The following is a 21,310-nucleotide window of genomic DNA, read 5'->3' on the forward strand; positions in this document are numbered from 1 at the left end:
CTAAGTAGAAGACCAGACAACCATGGTGAACTGCACAGGTCACACTCCCTCCCTAAACGAATCCATCGGGGCAGGCTCTGAAATTCTGATTTTGCTCAAGTGGGGGCAGAGGTGTGGAGATTCTTCCCCATCTATGTCCTTGCAGGAAACTCTGATGGAATTTGTGCAGTGGGTGAGGAATATGGAAGGGTAGTGGGGTGGGGGAGGGGTAATCTTCTGCCCGCCAAGAGTAGGGCAACACAGTCAATGCGCAACTCTGGAGCATCTTACCAACCTCATGGTGAATGTGGGTGAAGGTCCAGCAGAAGATCAAATGGGATCAATTAATTCTGGAAATATCCCACAGGGAGTTCTTCAGCCTTTCCTCACCTCACCCCACCTCTACTGGGGGTGGGGGGGGGGGGGGGTAAGCTCTACACTGCTCAGACCTTTAAGGGAGACAGTATTTGTGTAGCTGTCCCTACAAAGTAAATGACTGATCCCTTTAACTTGGGAAATGGTCTCACGCTAGCTTCTCTGACCCACATCCGATGGCAGTGCACTCTAATCAGAATTTCAGAGTCAGATTTCATACTTTTTAATAAACTCTACAAATATCATCCTGGTTTTACTAAAATACTGGTAAAACCTTTCCTATACCACAACCGGTAGGCAGACCTATGTGTCAGACTAGATGGGGGGTGTTATGCTGATGGATGGCAGGTTATGAATGCAGCTTCTGTTTGACAGAGGCTTTTTGTGAGTAGGACATACCTGGACAGTTTTCCACCCAGTTGGATAGATGCCAGAGTCATAACTGTCTTGAAATACAGCCTAGAGATTCAACCAGTTCTAAAGCAGAGATATAGTACTACAGCCAAGCCATTATCTGCCCTGTGGCCTTTGCTACACCCTATACTGGTATCCATTACTTGATGTCATGTAGAGTGAATCAAACTGGCTGCAGAGATCTCAGAATGAACTGAGGTGAACCATCCACACCATGCACATTTCAATGAAGACTTTTGCCTTTGCCTGCTGCACTCATACACTGGGCCTGTTAGAAACTCATTCTCTTGTAAGCTGCTTAATTTCCACCACCAGGCCCCCCCCCCCCCCCCGAACTTCCACCACCTACAAGGCACAAGCACAACACTCAGCATCTTCCATGTCTGAGCTCCTTACTTGAAGGTATCCCACTCAATTCCCTGTGCGTTGTAGGCACACCACTCTGCATAGCTCAGCCATGTACCCCTGACGGTACCTCCCAAGGCTCCAACCTCTCCCACCAAGGGGAGAAGAACAGTAAGTGAACAGGAACACCGTCACCTTCCGGTTCTCCTCCAAGTCCCACATCACCCAACTTGAAAACATATCACTCTTCTAAGTCTAAACCCTGGAACTATGCATGCTGCTGTGGGCTATGGGAGGTGCTTCACCAGGAGATAGCACACACTGCCTTCTCAAGGGCAATTAGGGACAGGCAATAAATGCTGGCATTTTCAGAGATGCCCGGATACCAAATAATGAATACATTTAAAAAATAGACGTGGTATGTCAATGGAGATTAACTACCTTCCAAAGGGGAAAGCAGTAGTACCCTTCAATAACTGGGAATTTACCTTCCAAAATAAAACAAAACTGTCTTTTTGAAGCCTGATTGAATACATTTGAATGCTTTCTTTATCAAGGTTTCAGATGTGAAAATAATCCCATTCTCCTGAGATTCTGCAGCTGCCAGTTACACTCTATATGAGTGGGAATTCACAGAACACAGAGCATACAGCACAGGAACAGTATATGGTCTGCATCCATACTGCCTGTTCCTGTGCCTGTCTAACAATTTAATTCATGGCTGCTTCCAGCACCTCCCCATTTTCAACACCAACTGCTTTCTGTACAAAAAAACTTGCCTTGTACATTTCCTTTAATCTTTTCCCTTTTCACCTTATGCCCGTTGGTATTTGACAACTCCGTGGGAGAAGGCCTAAACTATCCTGTCACAATTTTCTATGCTTCTAATACTTCCATCAGGTCTCTCCCCAGCCTTTGAAGCTCCAGAGAAAACAACCCAGGTTTATCCAACCTCTCCTCATAGTTCATAACATCTAATCCAGGCAGCATCCTGGTGAACCTCTTCTACACCTTCTCTAAAGCTTCCACATCCATTCTGTAATGCAACAACCAGAACTGCTTACAATCCTCCAGATTGTAGTCAATCTAAACTTTAATACGCCTGCAACATGGGTTCCTTGACGTTTGTACTCAATGCCCTGACCAATGAAGACCTTACGCCTTCTTTACCACCCTATTTACACAGTGGATGCCCTCTATGATCCATCTGTACATCAATGTCCATAACAGCTTGTCATTGCCTGTCTACTTTCCTCTTACATTTGACCTCGCAAAGTGCAGCACTGGTCTAGATGAAACTCCATCTGGCATTTCCCTGCCTACATTTCTTACCGACCTCTCCAGCTGTATCCTTTGACAAACTTCCTTATTATCCTCAACTTCCACCAATTTTTGTGTCGTCTGCACAATTACTAATCAGACCACCCACATTTCCTTGCGGGATGTTTTTAAATATCACAGGTTCAAGTTGCCAATGAGTAGGGCTTGACAGAAGTTCAATCTAGTTCACAATGAAAGTTGCCCAGCCTGGCAGCCCATGTTCCTGTAACAGCCCCAGGAGATCAGGCAACTTGACCTGAAGGTGCTCCTTGAATTCAAAAACTGTCCTGGTACAAGTGGCATCTGTCCTAGTTCATAGAGACCACCAGAACAAGACTGGTCTGAGTAAATCACAATGGAAGGACATAGATCATACTATCCACATCCAAAAAATGACAGTGAAGTGACTGGGAAGAGGACAGATTTGATGTACATGCTCATGAATCATGACACAACCACACAAGGAACCTACCCTCACATTCGAAGTTATCTTCAGACTTGCTGATCCCTTCAAACACTGCAGAGCCTATTACGATTTAAAGTAAGAGATTAATAATCTGAAAGTCGTTTCTGCAATCATTATTCTAATTAGTCACAATAAGAATGAGAGCCAGCGGCAATCTTTTGCTAGTTTTTAACATCCAAATCCTGGAGCAAAGATCGTTATTATTCATTCCCTCGAGTTTTGCATCATCCATATAAATATTTTTGCAGTTATGCGTTGATACACGGAGCTCTACGAATACTCTGACCAGCTTTATATATAACAAAGTTTCTGTATTTTTGAATTATTACACGGTTGGGTTCAGCCAGTGCCCAAATGCCAATATTACTTTAATCTTTTGTGTCTGTAACATTTGCACTTCAATCAATTTCCAAGGAGTAAATGCAGTGAAATTTACTACTTTAATCTATAAGTCACTTTGATCACACAACTATTGTGAATATTTAATCCTTGTATTTTGTCACAGACTACCTCAACATCTACTACCCCTCCCTGTTCTGGTCTATGACTTTTTTTAATCAATTAATTGGCTGGGGACTGGTTTTGGAAATGCTTGAGAAACCTTGTACTATATTTTTACTCTGAATTTTCCCCCATTACATCATGGAGTAAGGTGGAGTACTCTGAACCTACCCTGAGCTTCCTGGCCTTCTGGATAGCTGGCATACGATGGTTGAGGAATTTTTCGGTCAGTGAATACTTGGGAGCCTATAAGTACAACAGGTTCAATGACATAAATTGAACTTAACCTTTGTTCCAATATTCTTGCCTTAGTAGTTCTATTTCCAAGCTCCCTGTGCTCGCCTTGTCTCAGTGCATCAGTGAATGCTCACCTCCATCTTAATTAATCTGTGGTCAGGCATGGAAGGTTAGGGTGTATGCTTCAGGTCAGTGGCCTGTGTATCTAGAAGGATAAATGAAGCTTACTCTCTTCACAGACATGGCCTGGGGCTTCAAAATCTGCAAGCTTTGATCTGTAGGAAGACACAGGAGACTGCAGATGCTGGAATCTGGAGCAAAAACAAACTGTGGAAAGCACTCAGCATGTTGAGAAGTGTCTTTGGAGGCAGGAGAATGGTTAAGTTTCAGGTTCAGATCCTGCATCCGCACTGTGGAGGGAAGGTAGCCAGTACAAAGAGGTGAGACGGGGGCTGGCAGGTGATATAGGTGGGGAGAGAAAGATTCACATGCACTTCCTCCAACATTAATTTACTACACTTGTTGCTCCCAATGTGGCCTCCTCTATATCAGCAAGATCAAGCATAGACAAGGCGACTGTCTTGCAGGAACACACTTATACTCAGCTGCAGTGTCATCCGGCAACATGGTTGGTGTCAGTTCAACTCCCCTTGCCATTCCCAGCCATCAGTCCCCTGCCAGGGTGAGGCCATACGCAAGTGGGAAGAACAGTGTCTCGTATTCCGTTTGGATGGCCACCACCCAATGGTATGAAGATGGAATTTTCCAACTCCAAGTGACATACAGTCCTTGTGCTGCTGGTCGCTCCCACACCTGGTTCCATCGACCTATCACACACACACACACACACACTTCTCTGCCTGGTTCTCCCCTCCCACTGGTACCATTGGCCAAAAATTCCCTCCCGTATCTTGTTCTATTTATCGCTATCCTTACTGTTCACATCCCCTCTTCTCCATCTACCACTTTCCAGCCTCTAGTCTCTACCTCCCCCTCCCCTCGCCTGGCTCCATCTGCTCTCTTTCCTTATCTGTCATCACTCTACTTGTTGGCAATTTGGGGGCATCCGCGGGCTGCTGGCAACGAAATCAAAGGACTGCTGGGAGCTGTCTTATGAGAACCAGGTGTCAGAATTGGGATTTGAGAGGATGCTGAGGACAAGAAGGGCTCTTGAAGAGCCCTGTGCGCTGAAGGCTTCCTCATCATGTCAGAGGTTTGGATCTAGGCTCAGGTTGCCGATAGTTTGAACTGAACTGGAGTCCTCTGCAGCTGCTGAGGCTACAGGAACGCTGGAGGTGAATTCAGGGATACTCAGTGACTCAGGGGCGGCGGGGGGGGGGGGGGGTGGGGGGTACTCTCAGTTCTCTTTTTCTGTAAGGGATGCCAGGCAATGCTAATGGCAAATCTTTGCCTGCTTTATGGTAAACTAAAGGCAATTTTGTGTAATAGTACAGTTCTGTTTTATGATCCAATCCATCCCCTCCCTGACTCATCTAGTCATCATATTCCTCTTGGTTCCATCAATCACTTTTCAAATCTGTCTCACCCCTCCTACTCTCTCACCTCTTTAAACTGGCCATCTCCCCTCTTCACTCTTATTCCTGATACAGGGCCTTGACTTGAAACATCAACCATCACTTTGCCTCAACAGATGGTGCCAGATCTGAATGATCTCCTCTATATCGGAGTGACAGGGCGCAGACTGAGAGATCGCTTTGTTGAGCACCTCGGCTCTGACTGCCACAATAGTGCAGATCACCCAGTGGCCGCCCATTTCAATTCCCCACATTATTCCCTTGTTGACATGTCTGTCCATGGTCTCATGCAGCATTGCCAGACTGAGACCACCCGCAAATTAAAGGAACAACACCTCATATTCTGTCTGAGTGCCCTCCAACCACATGGCATTAACATCAACCTCTCTGGTTTCTGTTAAACCCCCCAACACCACTTCTTTCCCCTGTCGCCTTTCTCCAGCTCTGTCTCTCTCTCCTCCCCCATCCCCCCCCCACCCCAACATTTCTCTTTCTCCTTTCACAGAGCCAAAATCAATCCTCACTTTTCCTCTCATCAAATCCAAGTCACACCTTTTGTTGGTCTGGACCCCTCCCCTTCCCCCTCCCATTGCCTTTATTCTGATGCCTTCCTGTTCTTTGCTTATACCTTGAGGAAGGGCTCAGGCCTGAAACGTCGGAAATATATTTTTACCTCCTATGGATGCTGTGAAACCAGCTGAGCCCCTCCAGCATTTTGATGTGCTTTTACTATAGTCACAGCATCTGCAGACTTTCATGTTTCACCGAGAACAAGAAGGAGCAGATGAGACTGTGACACAGTATTACCCCATCGCAGTTGGAACTATACACACTACACTGACTACCTAGAGAACCTACCCTGAGCAGAAACATTAGAAACCAGACCACTTTCAGATGAATAAAGCCCACACACTGAGTCTGTTGAACTGGAACCTAAAGCATAAAAAAAAGATTACACATAGGACTTCACAATATCATTTGCATTCCATCTGTTTATCCATTTCTACCTAAATCCAAAGTTCCCATAAGAGTGAAGGTCCCCAAGCATGTTTTGTTTCAACTCTGTTCCCTGGGTACCTTCAGAGAATTCTGAGGATAGGGTTTAATGGAAAAGGAGAATGGGCCTTAGTAATGAAAATTCTGCTCCCGGAACAGGTCAAAAGGGCCCTCCTTTCAAACAGTGATGTAACAAAAACAGTTTGGTTTTCCAAATACTTTACAGGAGAAATTGAGGAAATGTTTGTACACCTGTTTTGTTAGATACTCCCTTTCTTTCTCTGAATTCCCCAACTAATTGTTCCCTTGCCAATGTTGCCAACCGCCAATGCAAGCATGTAGCCACCTGTAAAACTGAATACAAAAATGAGCATTCAGTTTGGGAGATTCTAGGATCCAATGACAGGACCTGGGCTATAAATCCAGGTAACCATGATCAATGAGCTGCTGCTTATCAGCTGCAAGTCTAGGGGTCTGTTCAGAATTCTAACTGTTTCACTTTGTCCTGGGACAGTGTAAAGAGATCTTGAGTATGGATCAAACTATTTTTGTTGCAGTTTTTTGGTGTTTATCCCCAAGCCCTGATTTTTTTTGTTTTTGTTGTAAAATAACTTTAATGAAATCATCAACACAACTTAAATTAAAACTTTGTACTTGCCCAGGGTGCACCAGCCCCTACAGTGCCCACTAGTCCTGGAAGCCAGTTGACACCACATGCCTGAGGGAATGAGGTCCAAGTTTTCCTCTTCCCTTGGCATTGAGAATGTCTCACTTCTACTCTCTCTGGGGCTCTGAGGTGGCCGATGAGGCCAATGTGGAACTGCAGACGCTTTCTAGTGCTGCACTCCTTCCATTGATACGTAGGACTTCCGTGACCTCCCAAGACAGAGCCTCAAGGTTCTGAATATCATCCCAAATATCCCTTCTCCACTCCCAGTGGTCCGAGATTCCCAAGAATCAGTGCAAACATTGCACTCCTTCAGAGACCATTGGGGAATGTTTGTTCCGCCCTCCTGGAGACCTCCTATTACCAAGCTTGTCTGGCTCAGAGGTCTGGCGACCAGCACATGATCAAAGGCTGACTGAGTGTGAATAGGGCCTTCATGCTGGAGATCTTGGTCTGAGAGAGGACACTGACACTGGACCACGAATCCTTCAGTGAGCATGGAGAATTTTGGACAGAGAATGTTGCTGGCTTTTGTCCAGGGTTTTGAGATGCCTGCTGTCAGTATAGGGAGCTTCACACTGGGTCCATTCATGTTATCCCTGCCCTGGGAATGTTTGATGATGTGGCTTTCAACTGTAATGCTATCTCTGATCTTAACGACAATAAGAATTTTAACAACAGAATTCAAGCAACCGGCAAAAAAAAATCATGGAAATATAAAATTGGCGTACCTCGCCATTAGTTCACCAATCATGCCACACACAATCTCAAGCAACTGGAAAATTCATTATACGGCATCTACCAATCCACATAGATGCTGAAAACTGGGGGTTTTACTGTATATTTCCCAACAACTACTGAGATTTCTAGTTAGAGGGCAAGGAATCCAATAGGATGTTCTGCACATCAGAGTTAGGAGTCAGGAAACAAACAGAAAGGCTGACAAGATCACACACACTTAATTCACACACTAGAACCTACCCTCGGAACACGATACATCAGCCTCAGAGTCTATTGCAAGAAAACAGCAGGTTAATAAATGTTACATCAGCACCCTCTTCAATGTCTAAGTGTTGCTTGCTGAACACTTGTCTGCAAGTGTTTTACAGTGAGGACCGGAGAACGGTGTTTCGTCGGATTGGACTTGTCCAATCAGATGACTATAAACTTGACTTGAAGTGAGAGGTAATTGAAAGCAAATCCTTACTGTTGGACTGATTGGCTCTCAACCCACCAGTGGGATTATGAGCATGGTTACCATTTGGTTGGCAATCCCCAGTGGATGGGATGTTCATCACCAGGAATATGAGGCCCAACTGAAACTCGCCCACTTTATACTACCTGTATTCCCTTTACAATGTTGTGAACCTCCTGCCTCAGTCATGTGAGAAGAACCAAAAACATAAAACAAGATGGGGTGGGGGGGGGAGCACAGTGACAACATGGGAACCTAGTGGGCACTGAGCTGATGTTCCTTGGTCTGATGGATTCATATCCCACAACGGCTGATACCAAAGTTCTGGATACAAAAATTTCCCCACTCCGGCACACCCTGCCTTGTGCCCATTTCTATTTTGTACAGTTTGCTGGAGCTCATTTCCTGAGCGTGGACAGGACCAGGGCAGCAACTGCAGCAGAAAAACAGCAGGTTACATGGATTCTATTCTGTCAGGCAGTTAATGCTGAGAAAGATAGTGCCCTGGGGAGTTCGTTAGCACCCTGGGGAGTCAGCTAGCACCCTGGGGAGATAGATAGTATCCTGGGCAGTCTAACAGCTCCTTGGGGAGTCAGATAGCACCTTGGGGAGGCACGTGGTACCATTGGCAGTCAGACATCACCCTGGGGAGGTAGATAGCACCCTCAGAAATCATATAGTACCCAGAGCACAGCTCTCTGGGGAGTCAGAGAGCACCCCGGAGAGTCAAACAGCACCCCGAGGAATCAAACAGTGCCACGGGGAGTCAGACAGCAGCCCTGCGAGTAAGAAAGCATCCCGAGAAAGAACCCTGGGAGCCTGCAATGCAAGCAGCTTGCAACTAATTTAAAGGTGAAGATGTGGGACTTTTGCTTGCTCTTTGAATTTCAGTGCCTCCCAGCAACAGGTGCCAATGACCGGGCCCCCAGCTGATGCTGGTATTGATATCCCTGCCTCCAGCTACAGCTGGTGCCAATGTTCCTGCCTCCCAGCAACTGGCGCCATTGCCTGTGTCCCCAGCTGAGGCTGGTGCTGATATCCCTGCCTCCAGCTATGGCTGGTGCCAATGTTCCTGCCCCCAGCTAAAGCTGGTGCTGATGCCCATGCCAGGCCCAACCAAGACTTGTGATGTGGGAATAGGAATGGTGCAGTGAGTAAGGACTAGGACTGGGCTAGGGCCAGTGCTGAGGCAGTTGCTATGAGTCAGTACTGTTGCCATGGGAACCAGGGTTGCACTGGTATGGCCTTGACACCGATTCTGGGCCCTGGAATGAGGGAAATAGCTCCCACCACTGCTCCGTGAAGCTGGAGCATAGGCAGTAAGGGTGCTGGCTCTGTGCCTTGATGGCATCCCCTGGCAACAGGGTAGGGACCTCGTCTTGGTGGCTTGTGATGGAGGAGGTCCCTCCCATTCACCATCCAGGGTCATGCTGACTGGCCACACTTGGCAGGCGCAGCCGGCACTGTCAGGTGACCAGTGTTGCTAGACTGGACGGGAGAGTGGTCTGGGCAGGTGGGGATGGGGTTGGATGTGGCTGATGCAACACCTGAAACCCACCATCGCTGTCAAAGTCAAGTTCTTGCTTCATTTTCCGCTTCGATTTCTCAGTCTTGACTCGGTCTATGAACACTGGAGAAACTATCGTAGTAAAATGGAGAGGTTACAAAATTCAGCCCTGTCCTTGGACAGAATGTTTCCACAGCCCCCTCCCCAACTGATCTGTGGTGCTTTTAATGAATTAAACTATCAATTTACTTAATCTTAGAATGTAGAAAGAAACCAGAGCACGCGGAGGAAACTCTCGTGGTCATGAAGAACGTGCAAACTCCACACTGATAGGACCTAAGGCCAGAAATGAATACGGGCTGTTGAGTTCTGAGGCAGAGGCTCTACCCAGTGTCCAATGTTCATCAGTATTTCCCTATAGCTTGCAACAATCCCCTCATTATCAATAACACTACCAGTTTGTGTGCTATCTGCAATGTGCTGTAATCATATCCAATTCCAAAGAACAAGGCCCCAGTACCAGTCCCTACGGTGCACCACTGCTGACAGATGGACAATCACATCCTCCCTTGCCTCCAATCACCAAGCTAATTTTGGATCCAACTTACCAACCTGCCCTGGAACCCATGGGCTCTGATCTTTTGGAGCAGTCTCGCACTTAGGACCTTGCTAAAAGCCTTCCTAAAGTCCATGTTGTCTACATCAACAACATTGTCTTCATCAGTACATTTTATTATCTCTTTGAAAATTTCAATAAAATTAGTCAGACAAATCTCACCATCACAAAATATTATTAAATGTAAAGGTTCCATTATTGACATGTAATACTACATTTAGAATGTAACATACATGAAATTCTTTAACTTTTGTCTACTGTAAGGCAGACAGAGTGTCGCCACTTTGTCCAGTGCCACTCATGGACCTGGTGTTCCTGGGCAGTCTCCCCTCCAAGTACTGACCAGGCCTGAGCCTGCTTAGCTTCCGAGATCAGATAATCTCAGGCATATTCAGGTGATTAGGCTTCTTTTGGGCTCATTGTGCCGGCGACATGGGTTTGAATCCGGCATTGTCTGTAAGGAGTCTGCACATTCTCCCTCTGCTTGTGAGGATTTTCCTTGGGTGCTCTGATTTCCTCTCACCCTTTAAAATGTACTGGGTTGTACGTTAATTGGGTGTAATTGGGCGGCATGGGCTCATGGACTGGAAGGATCTGCTACCATGCACTGTGTCTAAAACCATGGAAATCCTCATCTTTGATTAAATGCAGCTTTGCAAGCCCCTAGCTGTAGAAATTCTTGATCCTCAATCCTCAACTCCTTGTAAAGATGGAAGGGATGTTCTGTTCTTGATAATGACAATATTTCCGAGGGAGCTGTGTGCTGACAGAAGCTTCAGCGTGGACTCCACAGTACTGAGTCTCAATGCAGAGCTAATCTGTGCAAAGATAAAAATGAAGGTACTGTCCAGATCAGTTTGGCTTTGTATGTGTTGTTATTCCACCCAAATAAGATTTGCTGTCCTCAGCCTCCCAGGATCTCTAGACACAACCTGACCACTTCAGATCAGGCCATGCCCAGGAAACTGATCTCACCTTGACAAACTCAGGTTGGTTACAATGCAGGAGACCATTCATCCCACTGATGCCGTACAAGATTGATCAAATAAGTTCCACTCTTCATGGCCTTTTAGATACTTGTGAATTGACCCCCCATTACTCCCCTAGTAGTGCATTTCAGGCCCCAACCACTTAGTGTGAAAAGTTTCCTCATGTCACTTCACGTTTCTTTCCTTTCATCTTTATTCAACGTGTTTCTGGTTGCCTATCCATGGTGAGCGGGGTAACCCAGGGTCAGTGTTGGGCCCACCACTGTTCACGACATACATACTGGTAAACAATCTGGAAGAGGGGACAAAGTGTAGTGTATCTAAGTTTGCACATGACATTACCTGGTTTGATTACAAATTTAAAACTGTGGAGACCAGGGGCAAATAAAGGAAAAAAGTGTCAGTCCCAAATATTATGGAAGGCACTGTTCATGGTGGGCAAAGTGAAGCAGGATCTTTGTTCTGTTTGCCCTGCACTCCCTCTGCTTCACAGGAAGGTCTCCATTCCTCACCTTAATGAACACTAACACAAACTCAGACCTTAGGGATTATGGTTCTTGTAAATAAATCCAACATACCAGTGACGAGGGGTAAGGGGAGGAAAATATCAGAAAGATGTAAAGGGATAACAAGTAACATCCACTCTTTTATCCTTGAGATAACTACACAGTTGTTTAACGTTTGTGCCGGTGATAAATCAATGACGGAAAAGGTGTGCTTGTGGGAAGCAAACATTTCAATGCAGACCCTAGAGCAGAGCATAAAATGAGAAACCTATTCACAGAATCTGTATAGCCATAACCTCAATGTATATCAACAGGAGTTCTGTGGTAACTGATGTCCTAGGGTGCTTGTGATGTGTGAGAATATTTCTCCCAGTGAGTGTGTGTAGACATTCCCTGGTATCCTACCGTTCAACATGGAGGCACTCTGCTTCTCACGTTTCAATTCTAACTCTTCCTCTTTGGCCTTTTCTGCCATGTTAATCTCCTCTTGGACATTTTTCAGAGCCTGCAATTGGAAGAGTGTAATATTCTCCATGAACCTTCTAATACACGTAACAACATGACATTTGAGAGACTGAACAGGGATGGTTTGGTGACCATAATTCAGGCTTAAATAGGCCCCCTTTTTTACAACTGTGCCTCCTTGTTCTAGAGCCCCTTATGAGAGGAAAAAAACTTTCTCAGCAGATCTACCTGTCAAACCCCTCATGATTTTATGTTTCAATTATATCATCTCTTATTCTTCTGAACTCTAATGGGTTTTGGCCCAAGGGAGGAGAGCCAAATATGCTTTATTCCAATTGCATTCTACCCAGTGAGAATGGAGAGATTTGGCCAATTGGATTCTACTCTGTCAGGCAGAATGAACTGGAGAGGATTCTTACAGCATATTGAGCATAATGATTTGATGGACTGGGACTCCGTTTTGTCGAACTCTATGGAAAGGAATTTCCTCCCTGCGGAAAGGGATTGGTTTGCCACTTTACCTGGTGTGTGGGCATGAAGCAGAAAAAAGTTGGTATAGTTTTATGGTAGCCATTATTGAAAGCTTCTATGAAGCAGAGGTGGGTGAATTCTACTCTTTCCATTACTCAGGATATCTGGCATTTTGTGGAAGAACCTGGGTTCTTTCTGAGCAATGCTAACTCACCAGTGAGGGGAACTCTCCTTGCTGAGCCTGACATGGAAGGAACCTGTTGGTGAATCTGACAGGAATACTTACGTTTGAGATCGCCTGCTGTGCTGTATTATCTTTCAGATGGTTGGCTTTCTCCAAGGCCTTTTCAAAGAATGTAACTGCAGTCCGAAGATTACCTAGTTTCACTGAAATGGTAAGAGTCAGAGGCTTAGGATTGTGAAAGAGGATGTAAGTTTTTCCACGCGTTACCTTGTTTCCCCTCCTTGTGGAAGAGACACAGAATCGGCTCTAATGTTACATTTACGTACTTGGACATTAACTAGAATGGAGTATTCCCCAGTCAAAGAAACTCCTGTTTCAGCACTTTTGGTTATACACATCCAAGAACAGCAGCCTAATATTCGGAGTCAGTCATCGACTGTCATATCCTTTTCCAAAGACAGATATCAAACAGGTACAAGTTAACCTTGCTCAGTAGGCAGAATGGTGACTTCAAACTGGAACCAATGGATAGTGTGGGAGGGTAAATTATCAGTTCATCAAGGAAGGAAAGTATAGATCAGGGAGGAAAGGTTTAAGAGGGACCTGAGAGGCAAGGTTTCCACACAGAAGGTGGTGGGTATATGGAACAAATTGCCACAGGGAGTGGCAGAGGTGGGCACAATTACAAATATTTATGGCCATGGAGAGGAAAGGTTAGATCAGTGATTCTCATCCTTTTTCTTTCCACTCACATATCACTTTCAGTAATCCCTATGCCATCAATGCTCTGTGATTAATAAGGAATTGCTTAAGGTAGTATGTGAGTGGGAAGGGAAGGTTGAGAACCACTGCTCTACACCCACTTATTACTGAAATATTTTGCTTGAGAAAAATTGTCCTTGGTCTATTTCCTTTGGAGTTATGAAACCATGCTCATAACAAGTCAATTAGGGACGATTAAAATAGTGGTTTTCAAACTTTTTCTTTCCACCCACATACCACCTTAAGCAATCCCTTTCTAATCACAGAGCACCGATGGCAAAGGGATTACTTAAAGTGGTATGTGAGTGGAAAGATAAAGGTTGAGAACCACTGGGTTTGAGGGATATGGGCCAAGCACAGGGATATGAGATGAGCTCAGATAGAAACTTGGTCGACGTGGAAGATTTGGGCCAGAGGGCCTGCTTCCATGCTGTGCACGATGAGAATCTCAATATGTGTGTTCAGTCTTAAGGTGGGAATGGAGTCACCAAGAGCATAAATGCCAACAGAGCTCTGTGGAGCCAGAGTCGGTTTAATATGAACTTTATAAGTGTACGGTCATGCACTTTGGAAGAAGAAATAGACAGGCAGACTATTATTTAGATGGGGAGAAAATTCAAAATTCTGAGGTGCTAAAGGACTTAGGAGTCCTCATGCAGGATACCTTAAATGTTAACCTCCAGGTTGAATCAGTGGTAAAGAAAGCAAATACAATGCTAGAATTCATTTCTGGAGGAAGAGCATACAAGAGCAGGGATGTAATGATGAGACTCTATCATGCACTGGTGAGACCTCACTGGGGGTACTGTGTACAGTTTTGGTGTGCCGTATTTGAGAAACGACATGCTGGGATTGGAAAGAGTTCTGAGAAGATTTATTAGAATTATACCAGGAATGAAAGGGTCAGTATTATGAGGAATGATGTCCTCTCTTGGACAGAACTCGTTGGAGGACAGAAGGATGAGGGGAACTTCATAGAGGCATTTCGAATGCTGAAAGGCCTAGACAGAGTAGATATGGCAAGAATGTTTCCCATGGTAGAGGAGTCTAGGACAAGAGGGAACAACTTCAGGATAAAAGGGTGTTAATTTAAAACAGAAATGCGGTCAAGTTTCTTTAGTCAAAGGGTCGTGAGACTGTGGAACTTGTCGCCACAGAAGTGGAAGTGAGGTCATGGGGTGTTTTTAAGGCAGAGATTGACAAATATTTGATTAGTCAGGGCATGAAAGGTTATGGGAAGAAAGCCGAGGAGTGGGGCTGAGTGGGAGGATGGATCAGCTCCTGATTAGAATGGCAGAGCAGTCTCGATGGGCCAATGGGCTGACTTCTTCTCCTGCATCTTGTGATCTCGTCACTACAGACCACTGAGGCCCAGAAGAACCATTGTGGGAATACCATATTATCGCAACAAAATGTATTCTTCTTCCTGTGCAAGCTTAAAGAGGAAGCTGTCAGTGTGTATTCAAACCAAATAAATGGACCAAATTCTCCGGCAGGTCAGGTATCAGCTTGAGATCTGGGATTTGTAAATGCATTAATTTTCAGTTTTCTAGGCTTGTTTAGATTTTCTCTCACAGGGTAACTAATTTTTTTTTAATGATCAGCTTGCGAAATCACTTATAAATTAGATTTGTCATTTGAATGGAGCCAAGGTGGTGAATTTGTGAAGATTTGGAAATGGTTTGCACTTGGATTGTATTCCTGCAGTGCCTCCTTACATTTAACCTGTGCCACAAGCACATTGGTGTTAATTTGCCACTCCTCATCTCCTGTTTTCTCCGCTGATGCCAAGGATTTTAAGCCATAATCCAGAGCCGCTTCGTAGTTGTTGAGCTCCAGGTAACATCGCCCGATCTCATGGAAAAGCCAAGTGCATTCCAAATCGGATTTGACCAGCGGCTCCTTCTCCCTCCAACTGTACAAAAGTAAAAAGTAAACTGTAATCTGAAATTCTCCAGTGAAAGCAGTTCCTAAAAGCAATTATTTTAAAAATTAGAAATAAAAACAGTAAGTGCAGGTCAAGCAGCATCTGTGGGGAGAGAAATAAGAGTCAAATATTTCAAGTCAAAGAACCTTCATCAGAACTGGAAACGAGAGAATACTGGTTCCAAATTGAAGGTCTAAAATCTTAGCTGTGTTTTTCTTTCCACGACTTGCTTGACCTGCTTAGTGTTTTCAGTCATTTATTTGTTTTTATTTCAGATTTCCAGCTTCAGCAATTTTTATTCAAAAATATGAATTTGATGAAAATGACAACATGTTTAACTTGGTCTCATTATTTCTTTAGTCTGGAAATCTTTTGGTTTCGGAGTTGAAAACATTCAATGCTTAAGGCATTCATAACCACAGGACAGAGATTCACTTTCCTTGACTGAAGATATTTTTCTTTGCCCAGGTCTGAAATGGCTGATCCTTTTTTTTTTTTTTTTTAATTTTTTTAAATTTTTTTTATTTTTCACACCATAAATCACATTAGCCATGACATACACAATTTCTTTTTCACACATATACAGTGACTTTTTCTCCCCCCCCCCTTTCCTCCCAAACCACCCCCCCACCCCCCCTCTCATCCATTTTAGGTATACAATCTAGGTTGCATTAATCCAGTCAGACAACGTTGTCATTCAACAAAATTACACCAGAAATTCTACTGAGTCCATTCTTTTCTTTCCTTCTCCTTCCATCAACTTAGGTAATGTTTGTCCCCGGTAGGTTTTCGCTATTGTATTTAATGTAAGGCTCCTATACTTGTTCGAATATTTCAATATTATTTCTTAACCAATATGTTATTTTTTCTAATGGAATACATTTATTCATTTAAATTTGGTAGTTTATTCCTTTTAATTTGGTTATGTATTCCATTAATATTTAAAGACATATAGTTCAGCGTAGCCCTTTTATATTTTGTTTATCTTCTCTTTCCGTTTTTCCATCATCACCTTTCCTCCTTTTCCATTTCTGTTTTCTTATTTTCAACTCTTTATAAGACAACATTCCTACAACATCCAACATTTTCCTTATTCTCCTATTTCTATCTTATTTATCCCCAATCTCCCATTCACCTCCTGAGTTGTCCTTTATCCCTTGTCGGACAACCACATCTCCCCTCTCCATTTGGATTTGCGAATCCACTCGCAAGCGTCAACTGATTTTGCAGTGACCGCTATTTCCCCCCACCCCGCCTCCCTCAGAAAAGATTTCACTTTTCATATGTCACAAAGGTCACTCTTTTAATTTGAAATGGCTGATCCTTGACGAGAGAATGTGTTCTTAGTTCCAGATTCTCAAAGAGGACAGCAGCATTTGGACATCTATCCAGTCATTCATCTCAGGTCACCTGATGAAGGGCTTTGGCCCAAAATATTGGTTACCCTTCACTTCCAAAGGATCCTGCGTGACTTGCTGAGTTTCTCCAGCACTTTTGAGTATGGAGCAGGAATTAAACAAAGACTCCAACTCCCAGCACAATTCTACTTACAACCCTGAGCCCGGATGTTCCAGACCTCCACAGACCAGTTCTGGTCATGTGCTTGGCCCACAGTCTAGACGTCAGACCTAGTCCCGCTCTGAATTGCCAGCTCAGACTCTTATACCAAACCATCACAACCTCCGGACCATCTGAGGCCAGATGATCCAAGTTTTACTGTGCTATACTTGACCTGCTCTATTAATGCAGATCACTCACGATGCTTGTCAAGCTTCTAATTCTCAGTGGGTTGACAACATTAAGTATTTTGAAATAATTCTTCAAATTACATAATATTATTTGACAGAGGTGCACAGTCTGCTGTCAAGAGAATAAGGAAGGTATCCCACAGAATTTCAGCACACCCCCCCTGAGAACCTCCACATCATGCATCATACTTACACCTCTGTGGCCTTTTCAAATTGGCCAGTCCTGGCGTAGATTCTCCCCATGTTGTCCAGGGCCCTTGAAATTCCTTCTTTGTTCTCACTGTTTTCAGTTTCAAAAAGATTGTGAGATTTTTTTCCATACCATTCTCAAGTTAGTTTGTGCAGTATTTTGGATTGGTTTGCTTGGTTGGAGACCCTGACTCGGATTCAGGAAGGGCAGGCATTCAATGGCAAGTAATCACTGTATTGTCTTATCCCCTCCAGATAGAGTACTGACTTCAGCAACAATTTGTATTTATGTCGGCACCCCCATGTACCTTCCCAATGGTCAATCAGACTTCTTGGTAACATGACGAAACAGAGGACAGTGTTCCAGAGCTTGTCATTGGCTCAACTCCGACTGCAGGACTGCAGGAGGTGTTGGAACTAAAGGACCTTGAGAGCACTGAGGACTGGAGAACAGGGATTTCCTGTCCTTCTAGTTTTAATCTGAATCATCTACTGAGGGCTGGAGAGGCACAAACATTAGAGCCCTCCCACAATGAGGTATAAACAATCTTCCCACCCATCCCCGCTCAGTATTTACATTGGACATACTATGGCAAAATCCACAAATAGTGACTGAATATGCATCGCTTCCTCATGCTGTTGATTTCCAACCTCCTGCAGAGGGAGCCCAGAGGCCAACTTTGGCAGCATTGCCCATCTTGGGCCTGCAAGCCCAAGGAAGGAATTACCTATTGGAGTGGGACAATTTGGCTTCCCCAGTTTCCAGAAAGTGAAGAGTCAGATTGAGCGGTCACTCACTACTTCCTGGAAATGCGCAGATCTTTCTCATAACTTTTCAGAGCACCTTCCATGTCTCTGAGCTCAGCCTGGGCATTTCCGATGGTGTTGTACAGATGGGCGAGGAACTCCATCTTGTTGGGAACCTCCCTTTCTGTCCATCCTTTCAACATGTTCAACAGGTCAATGGCCATTTTCTTGCATTCTTCAGCAAGGCCATCAGAAAACACTAAACAAAGAGAAATCAAAGGTGAGTCCCAGCTCATGGAACCTGCTCCACATTAACCCTCTCTTCCCTGCTCCATCTTTTCATCTAACTTGAAAGCAGAGTACATGGTTAATGGTAGGATTCTTGACAGTGTGTGGAAGAATAGAATGTCCTTGTGGTCCAAATCCATAGATCTCTCAAGGTTGCTGTGCAGGTTGATAGGAGAGGATAGCATAGGGAAGGCTTATGTGGTATGCTGCCCTTCATTAGTTGGGAGATTAAATTCAAGAGCCGTGAAGTAATGCTGCAGCTCTATAAAACTCTGGTTAGACCACGTGGAATATTGTGTTCAGTTCTGGTCGCCTCATTGTAGGAAGCTATGGAGAGGGTGCAGTGGTTTACCAGGATGTTGCGAGGATTGGAGAACGTCTCTTATGAGGCAAAAACTAACAGGTCAAAGAAGGATGAGAGGTGACTTAATAGAGGTCTACAAGATTATGAGAGGCCTAGATAGGGTGGACAGCCAGCACCTTTTTCCTGGGGTGAGACTAGCTAACACCACAGTACATCTGTATAAAGTGAGGGGAAGAAGGTATAGGGGAGACATCAGGGGCAAGTATTTTACACAGAGAGTAATGGCAGCCTGAAATGCATTGCCAGGGGTGGTGGTGGAGGCAAGTACAACAGGGACATTTAAAAGACCTTTAAGCAAATGGATTATAGGATTATGGGTGTGAGGTATTTGTTGAATAGGTCGGGACAGTATCATCGGTCGAAGGGCCTGTACTATGCTGCAGTGTCTCTTCCTCTGGAGCTCTCAATACCTCTTGGAGTTATCAAAGCCCTTGGGACTGATGATGGTGACTCCAGTCTGATGTACAGTTCTGTTACAATGAGTGCCCATTAGTTCAAGCAACAAAAAGCGTGGGGCTTGGTAAACAAAGTTTGTGTAGAGACGGAGGAGTTCAGACTGAAGAGCATTTTGGGGGCCGTATAGATGGAGTTTTACCCTATATCTGTCAGTGCTCTCCCCACACTGATGGAGGTTGATGCAACTGTGTAGGGGTAAATCACGAGACCTGCCCTGCCTTGAGAATGCATATTGGAAAAGTGTAGACAGAGCTTACGCTGTACCTATTGTTCCTGTCTTGGGAGTGTGCCACAACATGGTGTAAGCAGAGATTTATTCAGTAGTCAGCTGTGCTGATCCTGACTTGGGGCCGTATGTAGAGGGAGCTCTACTCCACATCTAACCGAGGGTGTCCCGGTCTTGGGAGTAAATGTTGAGACAGTGAGCAGAAGTTTTCAAACTTTTTCTTTCTGCTTATATACCAACCTTAAGTTATCCCTATGTCATCACTGTTCTATGGTTAGTAAGGGATTACCTATGGTGGTATGTGGGTGGAAAAAAAAGGCTGAGAATCATTGCTCTAGACCCAATTGTTACTGAAATATTTTGCTTGAGAAAAATTGTCATTGGTCCATTTTCTTTGGAGTTATGAATCCATGCACATAACGAGTTAATTAGGTACGATTATATCAGAGGTTTTCAAACATTTTCTTTCCACTCATATACCACTTTAAACAATCCCTTATAAATCACAGAGCACCTTTGGCATAGGGATTACTTAAAGTGGTACGTGAGTGGGAAGAAAAAGTTTGAAAACCACTGGTGTAGATGAAGTTTTACTCCTTCTATCTCTCTCCTTCAAATCTCTTTCTCACAGGAGAGATTTGCCATGAGACCACTTTCATGACTGACACAGCTCAGGAGATGTTTCATTGAGCAGAGCAAGGTGTTTTGACCCAGAACCACGCTGGTCAGATATTTCAGTTTGGTTTGGGATGACCCTGACCAACCCCGGAGAGATTCCCAGTTAGACATACAGGCATCAATATCCAGCATTTTCTTGAGGATGTAAACAGTTTCTTCAGTTTGCATCCTTTTGCTTTTCCAGCTCTGTTCCTTCAATCTCTGCTCACGTTCTCGGGCAAAGATGGGCTTCTGCTGCCTCCAGAATTCGGTCCGCATGTCAAGGAAAGAGATTTCATTCATTATCAGCTCCTGGATTGTTCCTCCGGAGTCTGTTTTTGTCTTCATCAGGTCTGAGTTAATCACACAAATGGAAATGGGAAATAACTCACAAAAAAACCTCGAATAAAGCATTTTTCAAAACATCACAAGGCACTGCACAGGAGAGTGCAAAGGGAGCTCCTCTAGCCTAATCTGCTCTGCAGAATCACACCTCATATCCCTTCGTGCCACAAGATGGACCAATCTCAGCAATGGTTCCAATCTGTGACTGGATTGTTCCATCACAAGTGGCTGAAGAAATTAGATCTGTATTCCTTAGAAACATGAGGTGTGATCTTGTTGAGACAAAAAACCACGGGGTGTGAGAGGGTGGGGAGACAATAGATGTAAATGTCAGGTGTTTCCACTTGTGGGAGAACATCAGAGAGATAGTTACAAGAGAGGCAGTTGTGCATAGGGACTTCTCTTGGCAATTGGTGGTGAGTTTCTGAAGTTTTTTATGTTGACGGGCTGTATTTGCATTGACGGCGTCGAAAGAACCAAAGACTTGTTGATCCAAACCAAGGCTTTTATTAACTAAAAGACTGGAGCCTATCACAGGTAGGTCAACCAGTCCAGAATGACCTGGTCTGGCTAGGAGCAATCCTTGAAGACCTGCCAGTAGGTGTGGCTACACCCTCAGCCAATCACAGTAATCCTACACGACCATCTGTACATCTGTACATTGGTGATAGAATCTGTGCTATCACACGATGAATGAGAAAAACTGGCAGATTACAGAGCTGAGGGCTATGGGAACCATCCTGGAAGAGGAGATGAAATATCAGGGAGCTGAAGTTTCTAGGCACCTTCATGGAAGAGGAGCTGAGGATTGGGAAGAATTGAGGCTGAGTAGA

The 21,310-nt window shown here is 44.5% G+C and overlaps 1 protein-coding gene across 24 annotated transcripts in view; it reads right to left on the minus strand.

The window, feature by feature from the left end:
- Positions 1–21,310, minus strand: part of odad4 (outer dynein arm docking complex subunit 4) — a 54,149-nt gene that overhangs the window by 24,564 nt on the left and 8,275 nt on the right. For 18 of the 24 annotated variants that reach the window (XM_069907118.1, XM_069907117.1, XM_069907098.1 and 15 more), the window contains exons 6-16: positions 20,267–20,485; positions 18,193–18,400; positions 17,399–17,485; positions 15,249–15,445; positions 12,871–12,971; positions 12,054–12,153; positions 9,589–9,669; positions 7,817–7,846; positions 6,031–6,105; positions 3,572–3,646; positions 2,906–2,959 (exon numbers count right to left, since the gene is read on the minus strand). In XM_069907118.1, the coding sequence (XP_069763219.1) occupies positions 2,906–2,959; positions 3,572–3,646; positions 6,031–6,105; positions 7,817–7,846; positions 9,589–9,669; positions 12,054–12,153; positions 12,871–12,971; positions 15,249–15,445; positions 17,399–17,485; positions 18,193–18,400; positions 20,267–20,485 (1,227 nt within the window). The remainder of the gene's footprint in view (positions 1–2,905; positions 2,960–3,571; positions 3,647–6,030; positions 6,106–7,816; positions 7,847–9,588; positions 9,670–12,053; positions 12,154–12,870; positions 12,972–15,248; positions 15,446–17,398; positions 17,486–18,192; positions 18,401–20,266; positions 20,486–21,310) is intronic. The other 6 variants (XM_069907120.1, XM_069907119.1, XM_069907101.1 and 3 more) reach the window with 5 other exon arrangements.

The sequence above is a fragment of the Narcine bancroftii genome, chromosome 12, assembly GCF_036971445.1.
Source record: "Narcine bancroftii isolate sNarBan1 chromosome 12, sNarBan1.hap1, whole genome shotgun sequence".
Lineage (NCBI taxonomy): Eukaryota > Metazoa > Chordata > Chondrichthyes > Torpediniformes > Narcinidae > Narcine > Narcine bancroftii.